Here is an 11975-nt window from a genome sequence, read left to right on the forward strand (position 1 = left end):
CTGCCCGCAGCTCAGGGCGCTCGGGGGACGGAACCCTGCCGCGGCGGGGGTGGGGGGGCGGAGAGGGGGCGGAGCCCTGTGCTGGCCAATGGCGGAGGGGGCGGGGCCGCGCCATGCAAATGCAGCGGGCGGCGGGGGAAACCCCGGCGGGGGGCGGGGCGTGCAGGGGGGGCGGAGCTGGCCTGCGGCGGCTCCGGGCGTTCTGGAAGCGGCCGGATCGCGGGGCGCCTGGACCCCCCTTTCACGGCGAGCTCCCCTCCCGCTGGGTTCCACCAGCCTCCGGCATCCCCTTTCTCCTCCTGCCCGGTGCCAGCCTGGAAAATATCCCCCGACGACACACATAGGGCCGGGTAGCACGGTGACAGGAAAAAGTAAAGCGGGAAGGAGGGCCGGAGTGCGGGCCCGGCGCTGCGGGGCGCCCGCTCACGCCCGACCGGCCCGCGCGTCCCCCGGCACGTTGCATTTTGGTCCGGACGGGGTCGGGGTCGGTGTGTGATTTTACCCGAATAAATAAAGCATCCGGAGCCGCCCGAGCGAGCCGTGTGCAGCCCGCGAACGTCGGTGGCGTCGCTCCCGGCGCCCGAGGCCCGTCCGCGGCGGGCGTCCCGGGCCGGTAGTTGGCCGGGGAACAAGGAAAGCCTCCGTAAGTCCCGCACCTGGCCCAGCCTCCCCTCGCCCACCGGGCTGCGCCCCCGCCCCACCCCGGCGCCTCCGGGCCTCCAACTCCAAGGTGGTTTGTCTTGTCGTTGTTCTGATTGGTTTTCTGTTCGACGTCTGTGAAGCTGAACTAAACGCAGCCCCTCGGAAGCGGGATTACGGGCTTCGCGCAACAGCTCGGTCTGACGGGAAGCGTTGGTGGGGAGGGGGGGACGCCAGGGGTTTAGGTCCAGATTTACTGGATCTAACTCCTTCTTTCTGCTTTATTGCTTTGGTTACGATCCCGGGGAAAGAGGGGAGGCCCGAGGGGCCTTAGGCATGAACCGCTCTCATCCCTGACACGTGGAATAGAATCGGAAAGGGAGCTGCTTGTTCCCGATCGTTCTAGCAGATTCTGACATTACCGAAAATGTTTGCGACTGAGCTGCATTCAGCAGGGAGACTATTTCCTTAAAATTGTCCGAAATTATAACTGCACCTCAGTATGCCTTAGGACATTCGTTTACCCTTGTGTTATTAAACGTTGTGAACGATTGTGAAAATAAGTTAAGAGCTTCCCTCGTCCCTAAGGACCGAAGGGGGGGGAGGAGTAAATGTAAGTGTGTGTGTATGTATGTACTGTGTGAATGTGTATGTGTGTGTGTATGTATGTGTGTGTGTCTTTAATCGCATCCAAATAAACATGAGTTAAAATAGTTCAAAGGATTTCTGGATTTCAGCTGAACATTTTAAAAGCTTCAGGCAGAAAAGAAGAAAGCATGAATAATTAAGATAAGTATCCTTCAGTAGCTTCAGTGGAGATCGTTTGTCTCATATTATTGAGGTTGAAAAGAACATGGTCAACCAAGTCGGTTAACGTGAATGACGTGAACTGAGGGGTGTAGAGCACTGATGGAGCGCTTGGCCTAGCCCAAGGGGGTGGTCCCTCCGGGTTCCATCTCCAGCAAGCTTGTGAGTCACCAGGGTTGATTTTGACCTCATTGAATTGTAAAGCCATGAAATCATTTGATGGTATGTTTTCTCCTGTGAAATAAGTATTTATTATAACATATTTATCATTACAATAAATATTTGCCGAGCTAAATGTTTCTTGAACGCATGTTTTATGATCAGTAATAGAGGTTCAGAAGTAAACAAAGCCCCTGTCCTTAGTAGAGTTTATACTGAGTGACACAGTTATTAGCTTTGCCAATATACAAACACATGGTGTATTTTTGCATATAGTATCTATTTTTCCATAAAACACCCTAGAAAATAGATTGTTTCCAAAACTCCAGGGCAATTCTGTCTTTGATCTTAAGCCAGCATTTCAGCCTACCAAATTTTGTAGACTTTAAATGTTCCATCGATCAAACCATCATATATATAAATATTTCCTAGTCTTTTTTCTACTCATTGGTCATTTAAAGGAAACAAGAATGGATGAATGATTAATAAACTAATATGGGCTCATTGTACAATAGGTAGGAAAGCAAAAGGAAGAAAATGAGTCATATGCAGGCCTGCTATGTTTTGTGTATATGAGATGGTGCTACATATTGGGCTGTTTTCTAACCCTAGTAATTACAAGTTAAGCACACTGCTGTGCCTTAACACTGAATACTGTGTGATTACAGTATGCCTGGTGTAGTGTATACCATGCCAGCTTTCCAGGCACTATAGAATATCAAAACACCCAAGTACAAAAATTGACACACTAAATCGCATGTCAAATTTCTTCATAACTCATCAGCAAGCACCTTCAACGTGCATTAAAAAAAATCAGCGAACATTTAAGAAAGGACTACTAGAATAAAGATAGAAGGGGTAAGGTTTGTTGGGATACATTGTATATATGTATGGAAATGTGACGATGAAACCCCTTTTGTACCCCTGTTGATTTTTTTAAAAAGCAGAAAAAAAACAAGAATACATTACTGTTGACATTCATTAAAAGAATTCTGATTTCCAAGGAAAAATGTAACAAGCAGTACACATAAGATACTTGAAGATCCAACATGAACAAGGAGAACGGAAGGGCACCATTCTTGCTGACATGAGTATTAACCTGTCTGCAAGAATGTAAAGTGTCCAGGTAAGCAGTATTACAAAGACTACATGAGATAAACTTCTCAACACTCGTTTATACTCAGTCACTTCTTTCTTTCAGAAAACATTGGTGCAGCACTTAAGATGCAGCTAACACTGTGATAAATGCTAGAGATAGAGGAGAAAAATCAATCCTCACTTTCAAGCAACACTCAGCCAACAAAGGATTACAAACACAGCCTTTTTCTATCTTCTTTCCCTGCTGGTTTTTTTTTCCTCCATAGCACTTATCACCACCTAACATAGCACAGACTTTGATTTTCATTTCTTTATCTCCCTAGTCCAGAATATAAATAAACTCCATGAGCTCTTCTGCTATCTTGCTCACTGCTACATCCTCAGATCCTAGGTCAAGATTGAATATATATTGGATGGATGAATCCCTTAATTCTCACACTCTGCCATGTTATATTAATTTTCCAGATGAACAGAAAAAGAACCTCAGTGAATATGCCAAGACATTTACAGTAATAAATGGCCAGTTCTTTCCCTGCTACCTCTCATAGGACAGAAAGCTGGTTTGGGGGTTTGTACTATTTGTTCCTTTATATTTCTATGCCCACTGTCATATTCTAGTATATTTGTTTTTCTGATCGGGTTTGGAAATTTAGACTAGAAAAAACAATAGGACTAAAGATGGAAATTCCTACTCAGGATAGATGTAGCTTCAGTCCGTGTTCATAGACAATTAGAAAAAATGATAGGGATAAGTAACAAGTGTTATAGGATTATTAGACCCAGAGCTGGGCAATACAGAGGACAGAACTGGTCCATGGCTATAGTGGGATTAAAAAATTACTGCTTGTGCATCGAATATCCATAGCATATTTACTCATAATAAACCCTAACTGAAAAACAAAAGATTCATCATCCATGAAAGGGTAAATAATATGTAAAATATGCATATATTCCACTATGGAATACTTCTTAGAGATAAAATTACTAATATATAAAACAAGATGGACCAGTCTTAAGCAGTATGCTGAATGAAAGAAACCAGACCACAAGAGAGAATAAATATTGTATGATCCCATTTATATCTGGCTCTTGGAAGACTTATCTGTAATGACAGAGTGTAGTTCAATAGTTGCACAGGCCTGGGGAGAATTAAGGGATCATGAAGATATCTTGTACCCATGATCATCATGAAAGTGAAATTGATGCATAAGTCAGTATAACCACTAAAATATATATTTTGAGTGAATGTTATAGATACATAAAAATATCTATACAAATTTTGAGTATGCATTACCTATGTGGGCCCTAATTTAATAAAGTTGAGTTTTAAAATAACTATTGTTTGATGCATGTGAACTCAAACTTCAAGTCCTTCTTAATTCAAATACATATGGAAAAATTTAAACCTGGTTTGTATTAAAGATTGTGTGTTGTGTGTTATGTATCAGAAAGCCTAGAGATTAAGGTACAGGCTCTGATAGAGTGCTTGCCTAGTGTATGTTTGATCACTGTCAGCACATACACACACAAGTGGGTTAAAACACACGACTTGTTTCTTAGAAGACATTTTATAGATTCTTAGATTCCTTTTTTTTTTCCAGTTTTATATTTTTTTTCTTTTTTTTTGTTGGTCGTGGGGCTGGAACTCTGGGCCTGGGTACTGTCCCTGCACTCTTCAGCTCAAGGTCAGCGCTCTACCTCTTGAGCCACAGTGCCACTTCCGGTTTTCTAGTGGTTTATTGGAGATCAGAGTCTCACGGACTTTTCTGCTGGGGCTGGCTTTGAACCATGATCCTCAGATCTCAGCCTCCTGAGTAGCTAGGATTACAGGCGTGAGCCACCAGCGCCCAGCTCAGTTTTATATTTCTGACATCAGAATAATCTCACAGTTCATGCAAAAAGCAAAGCATTGTTTGAGTTGGCTGGCAGTGTTTATTTCCTTAATAAACCATAAATAAACAGTACATCTGAAGAGTCAGTGAAATATAGTAAAATGTCTGGAAATAAGTATCCCTAAATACAAGCTCCACCAACTCACCAAGATCTCAGGGTCCTGTCTATAATTCTGTTCTTATCATTCTCAGTCTCTGAGTTCTATTCTCAAAGAAATCTCATGGTTCTAGTTGGCTTCCAGGCTCAGACAGCTTTCTAGAGCACTTGTCTTCCATATGTTGGATCAGCATCCCCTACTTTGAGCTTCCTCCACTTCCATATCATCTGTACAATTGTTATCACAGGCTCACACACAAACCACACTGTATCCACAATCCTTTGGCAAGGACTGCTGACAGAACCCAGTTACAGGCAGAATTATAAGAGAACTAGGAAATAAACGTGTGCCTGGGTAAATATTGGGCTCTCACATAAAGCCATGCCACAAAATTTTACATGGACTTCAACAAGTGAGAGTATGTGACCATCTTTAGGCTTTATGCCAACAGGACATATAGTGAGTAGTTGTTATAAGAAGTGTTTCTTCGTAGTTGCCTATTTCGTTTCTTTTCCATAATCTTCTTTTTCTACCATTTTCCAGAATTTCTTGTTAGCCTTCCATCTAGCTCATGTGCTTAAGTGAATGTGCTGCTACCTCCATGTCTCAAAGAGAATCCTAGTTGATACAAATAAACTCAGACAAATGGTTTCCTTGAACGTGAGCATTGGTTCAGAGGTAGGGGCAGGGCCAAAACTATCTTCTTAGGAATAAGTTTCAGTTCTTACGCCCCATACACTGGACACACATGATCAATCTGCACTTGAAGAAGAAGGTGCATCTGTTGACCATGAAAGGTTTGAATTTCAGAGTCAGTCATACACTACAAGTGACAAACCAGAGGGATAGGGAACAATTATAGAGTGAATCCTTGGAGAGTTAAAACACTCAGACAAACAGTTCTGAGTCTTCTCTGACTCTAACCTTTCAGTTTTCTGAGTTTCCCCTCATTCTTTAACCCAAATTGAATTTGTTCATTGTTTCTTGCAAACAACAAAACAAAACAACAAATTCTATGATTAAATTTCCACCTATAAAATTGAGCATAACTTACCTTGGAGTATGCCAAGGTAAATTTCTGGTGAATTTAACTTTAACTTAATAACGTATAATTTTTAATAATCAAAATAGTTCCCAGAGGGATTTCATGAAACAGAATGAAAAATAAAAACTTGATAGTTTGAAGCTGAAAAAACTTCACTAAGTCAACTAATCAACTAGACCTCTTTGGAAAAATGGCTTATGTAGCCCCAACACAGGATATTTTGTTGTACCCGTTATAAAAGATACCCAATAATGTCATATTACTCAGGATTATCTGATGTCTATTATTTTACATAATCAGTGGGAGGGAAAGAAATGAGTATGGGTGACTACATAGTGCCCACAAATTAATAATTGTCAAAGCTGGATAACAAAGTTGGTGGTTCATTAAATGCTTTTTTGTGCTTTCCAATGGGATTTTATTTTTCACAATAAAATGAGAAAATTAAACACAAACTTAAAGGGCTATTATTAGTCTAAGACGAAACAACTGATAGGAGCTGGACACTGGGGGCTCATATGTGTAATCCTAGTTACTAAGAAGGTTGAGACTTAGAAGATTATTATCTGAAGGCAACTCAAGCAGAAAAGTCTGAGAGACTCCACTTCTGATTATCAGCAAAAAGCTGGACCTGTGACTCAAAAGCTATGAGCAAGAAAGCTGAGCCAGCACAGAATCTGAGTTCAAGCCCTAATATTGGGACACACACACACACACACACACATGCATGCTCACATGCACACACACGTACACAAATTGAAATGACTTCAATTAAATTTCATTAAAATGTCCAAGATTCATTGATTCCTAATAATAGTTAAAAAATCACTACCATTAGAAGTTATTACTCAAAAAATTGATTAAAGGAAAAAAATCAATAATTATTCCTGGATTTCATTTATAAATATTAAAATATGTCATCCATGTCTAGCTCCTAGACTTCCTTTCAAGAACAAACTTGGCATTTTAAGAAATACAGTTCACTGTTGGGCATACTAACACATGCCTATAATCCCAGCACTCAGGAAGCTAAGGCAGGAGAACTAATATAGGATACACAGTAACACTGTTAAAAAAATCAAAACTGAAAAAAAAGAAAAGAAGGAGATGGGGAAAAGGGGGGAGGGAGAGGAGAGGTGAGAAGGGAAAGGTGGGGAGGAGTGAGGAGGAGAGAAAATACAGTTAACTGACATCCTCTAGCTGTTAGTACCTACTGGAGCAATGTCAACTTTTAGAAAGTTCTGGGACAATGACTAAACAGGAAACAGTTATTTGGCTGCTTTTCTGACCAGTGCTGAGTCCTTCAAATGGCCAGAATACCTTATAACTACCCAATGGGCTTAACAAGACTTTGCCCATGGTTCAAAGTTCATAGAGGTTTAACCTGTCTAATATGACTTATTTCCCTTGCTATTGTGTTACAGCTAGGTAAATGCTTGTGTTTCTATGTCTCGGCTTCTGATTCCTCTATCATTCAGTGGACTATACCAAAAATTTGTCTACAATGATTAAGACAAAACATTAAATATTAGGAAAGCATGCTTTTAAAAAATTTCTAATGATATTATGGACCTTTGTAAATATCCTATATGGGCATAAGACTACTACAATCTGAATCCACTGAACTGTTTCATTCATTGTAAGGGAGAAAACAAGGTATATGACTCCTGATGCAATGCAGTAGAATATATGCTCCTGATTAAGTTATCTGGGCAAAAGTACTGAGCCTCAATCTAATTAAGCACTTAGATCTATCAGTTTACAGGAAACATTGAGAACAGAGGAGTAAATAGAAACCACCATGAGAGATTAATGATTAATATGGTTGATAATCCACAAAATAAATGACCAGGTTCTTATTTTTTCCAAAAAGTTAATCATATGGTGGAAGAGGGAAAAAATAATCTTCAACTCATTACACCCTGATAAAACCAGACAAAGACAATACTAAGAGTTCCAAGCTGGGCACTGGTGACTCATGCCTGTAATCCTAGCTACTCAGGGGGCTGAGATCTGAGGATTTCAGTTCAAAGCCAGTCCAGGCAAGAAAGTCTGTGAGACTCTTATTAGCAATCAACCACCAGAAAAACAGTGCTTAGGCTCAAGGTGGTAAAGTACTAACCTTGAGCAAAAGAGCTCAGGGACAGCACCCAGACCCTGGCTTCAAGCCCTACAACCCACTGGGAAAAAAAGGAAAAGAAACAAAAAGAAAGCTCCAGGTCAAGAAAACAAAATTCTGGAAGAAATAAAGAAAATCTCCATGTCTTTTATAAAGACAGACAAAAATTTTCAAACTACTATCAAATAAAAGAAAAAAAATACATAAGAAGTATAAAATATAATAGACAAGTGGGGTGAATTCAAGAATGCAAGGCTGGTTTAATAAAAATTTGATCAATGTAACCACACAAAGGTGGCTTGTACCTAAAATCCTAACTACTCTGGAGGCTTGAGACCAGGATAAAGGTTTGAAGCCAGCCTAGGAAGAAAAGTTTGAGAGACTCTGTCACCAAAATAATCATCAAAAAGCCACACTAGAGACATGGCTCAGGTAGAAGAGCACCAGCCAGGTAAGCAACGAAGCCATTGTAAGATCCCAATTCATATTCAAGTACAAGCAAAAAAAAAATTTAAACCATCAATATATTCCAGGGGTACAGTTTGGTGCTTGGTGTTTCAAACTCATGTTGAAACTTAATCCCCAGTGCAATAGGATTAAGAGGGGAGTCAGCCTTTAGGAAGTAACTAGGCCCTGAGGATTCTGCACTCATGATGGAATTAGTGACTCTCTAACTGGGCAGCAGGTGCCCTTTTCATTCTGCCATTTTGCCTGTGAGAACACAGTGCTATCTTGAAGCAAAGACTAAGTCTTTACCGGACATTGAACCTTGAGAAATGACTTTCTATTATTTACCCAGATGATACTATTTTGTCAAGCCAATAGGAACACAGAATAACCAAAAAACTTAATGGAGGTTCTTGTTTATGAAAGTTTATAAAAGACCAGAAATAAAGATAGGTATCTCTACATTTCTGTTGCATATCGTAGGAGAATAATCAGTACAGTGAAACCAAAATTAAGGCAGTAGAGAAGAAAAAAAAAGAAATTTAAATGTAGTTGGGTGTGGTAGCACATTCCCATAATCCCAACTACTCAGGAGGCAGATATTGGGATGACTGTGGTTTGGGTAAAATGTCAGCAAAAACACTTCTCGAGATATAAGCTAGGTGTGGTAGCACATATCTGAAATTCCTGCTATACAGAGGCAACAGTAGCATCACAGTCTGAGCCTCCCAGGCCAAAAAGCACAACAATCTATCTGAAAAATAAAGCTAAAAAAAGGGCTGATGGTGTTGCTCAAATGATGAGATGTTGACTAGTGAATACAAAGCCTGAATTCAAATCCTAGTATTACTCCCACACAATAGAAGTAAAATACATGTTTTAGTTCCTTTATGAAACAATGTGAATTTTCAGAGCATTGGTGGCTCGTGCCAGCAATCCTAGCCACTCAGAAGGCTGAGGTATGAAGATCATGATTCAAAGCCAGCCCTGGTAGGAAAGTCCAAAAGCCTGAAGTGGAACAGTGGCTCAAGTGATAGCCTTGAGCAAAGAAGCTTCTGGCACCAGCCCAGAACCTGAGCTCAAGCCCCAAGTCTGGCACAAAACAAAAACAAATATATTTTTCAAAATGACAGTCATAGGTTAGGAAAAAAGAAATAAGGACTAGGGGCATAGCTCAAGTGTTTGAACATTTCCCTAGCAAACATGAGGTCCTATATTCAATACCAGCACCTCAAAAGGTTAAAAGTTATAAACCTGTTACACATGAGTAACATTATTGTAGAAGTAGTCCAAGGAATCTACAAAGTAGCTGCAGAATAAATGAGTTTAACAAACCATAAGATACATGAGTAAGAAACAACTCAATTATGTTGGCAATAAAGTATTATAAACTAGAATTGAATAGCAATATAATTTATAGTGACTCCGACTTACATAAAAAACATGATCAAATATGTACAACTCTGTGTTGAAAATAAAAAATGCTGAAGACATAAAGAAGGCATCAATACATTCTTTTCTATAGATTTACCACATTCCAAACAAAACTTAGCAGTGTATTTTTGTATATATGGCAAGTTGCCTCAAAAATTTGTATGGAATGCAGAAGGCATTAGAAGAGTCAAAACAATTTTGAAAAAGGGGAATGAAGCTGGAGGAATTCCATCGTCTGGTTTTAAGACTGTCTAGAAGCTGCCATATTCAGGGAAATGATAAAGGGATCCAGACAGATCCATGCAAGAGAGCAGAGTCCAGAAATAGAGCCACAGAAATGTGCTCACTTAATTTCTGACAGAAATGCAAAGGCAATTAGAGGAATAAAGCTAGTCTTCCAACAAGTGTTGGAAGTTAGTCAGACACCTGTAAAGTGAAAATGAAACCGAACTTCAACATCAAGCCTCCCACTTAGTTAAAACTCTACTCAACTAAATGAATAATGTAAGATATAAAATTCTGTACAGAAAACCTAGGAGAAAAATTGTATGTCCTGGTACTTTGGGTAGAGTTCTTAGGATAGATACCACATGCATGATCTAGGAAAGGAAAAAAAAAATTGGCAAGCCAATTTATGAAAATAAAAAACTATGTGAAGCTAATTGATAAGAGAATGAAAGAGCTAATGATGGAGAGGAATAAAATATTTACAAATCAAGTATCTGACAAAGACATATCTATATGGGACCAGCTTAATGCCAGTGCCCAGCAACCTTCATGCTTTCACACAAGCTGTGAACACAATGCCTGAAGAGCAGCCAGATTGGCACCAGGGTGCCTTGCAATCCTCTAGGAACAGGGAATGGGGGAGGCTTGTCCGGGGCTGCTACAGGCCATTTTCCCCTGGTTTCTCACTGCACTGAGGAGACTGTTATAAGAGAGCTTGTCATTGTTCTTAGGCTGTTCCATGCTCTCTGCCTAATTAACATTAAGGTATAGTTACAACTATCGAAGTCCTTTGCAGCATCCAGAATAAGCTGGTTAACAGGGCTTCTGTTTAGTCCTAATGCAATCACCTGTCTCTCTTTACTTCAGTGTCACCCAGTGCTCAGGGTACTGACAGTTGGTACATGTAGCTACTCTTTTTACTCTGTATGTTAGCAAGAAACTGAGTCTAAAAATGTACCCTTGCATTTTGGTACATAAATCTGTCAGCTTGGCGCTTGACAATATCCAGAATATACAGAGAAGCTCTCATAGTTCAACATTAAGAAAACAAGTAAACCAACTAAAAAATGGGCAAAAAAACCCAAACTTGGACAGTTCACCAAAGAAAACAGGTAAAAGACAAATATACAAAAGACTGGTTGGTCTGCATTAGTGAAATGCAGACATTAGTGGTTAGTTGGTAGACATTAGTGAAATGGAAACTATAGAAATGGAAAATGAGACCATGAGAGGACCTTTCAGAATGGCTAAAATGAAAAATACAAATGCTGAAGGATATTTAGAGCAACAGGAATTCTTACATTGATGATGGAAAGGCACAATGGTAGATATTCTGAAAAAACAGCATGGCAGTTGCTTGAAAAGTTAAACTTATTTAACTACAGTGCTAGATTTAATCTTATCCAAGATGTCCTTAAACACGTGCAAGGACAAGTAAAAAGAATAATCAACTGATTCAATCAAAACAGATATATCTTAAGTGCATTTTTCTAAGACAATGAAAAAGGTTACATACTGTATAGTTTCATGTATGTTACTGTTGCAAAAGAACAAAACTATAATGATAAAGATTAGATCAGGGGGTTATGAGGTGCTGGAAGGTCTGACTATAAAGGAAGTAAGGGAGTGTTCTGGGATGGAACTACTCGTCTTCTGATGGTGGTTTTAGTTACACATTAAAATTCTGAGAACCACAAAGGGCAACTTTGTTGCATGGATACCAAAAAAAGGAATAGTATGTGCCATATTCTTTTTTACAATTTAAAAAGAAGAGAGGATTCTTACAAGAAATGTAGATAATAAAGTCAAATAGAAGTTGGAGAACTTTTTTTTTCACCCGCTGGAGCTAAAACTAAGGTTCTCAAACTCTGGTTCACCTTTCTTTTTTTTTTTTTTTTTAATTTACTTTTTTTTTTATTGTAAAGATACTATACAGAGGGTTACAGTTACATGAGTGAGGTAATGAGTACACTTCCTCTTGAACATTGTTAGCCCCTCCATTGTTTTCC

The 11975-nt window shown here is 39.7% G+C and overlaps 1 protein-coding gene across 1 annotated transcript in view; it reads right to left on the bottom strand.

Annotated features, from left to right (window-relative positions):
• Positions 1 to 241: 241 nt before the first annotated feature.
• Acadl (acyl-CoA dehydrogenase, long chain) overlaps positions 242 to 11975 on the bottom strand; it is a 57596-nt gene continuing 45862 nt past the window's right edge. Inside the window, exons 11-13 of the mRNA XM_013017069.1 lie at positions 2575 to 2708; positions 1502 to 1680; positions 242 to 787 (exon numbers count right to left, since the gene is read on the bottom strand). Coding sequence (XP_012872523.1) covers positions 242 to 787; positions 1502 to 1680; positions 2575 to 2708 — 859 coding nt within the window. The remainder of the gene's footprint in view (positions 788 to 1501; positions 1681 to 2574; positions 2709 to 11975) is intronic.

Source organism: Dipodomys ordii, unplaced genomic scaffold (genome assembly GCF_000151885.1).
Source record: "Dipodomys ordii isolate 6190 unplaced genomic scaffold, Dord_2.0 Scaffold1, whole genome shotgun sequence".
NCBI classification, from domain to species: domain Eukaryota; kingdom Metazoa; phylum Chordata; class Mammalia; order Rodentia; family Heteromyidae; genus Dipodomys; species Dipodomys ordii.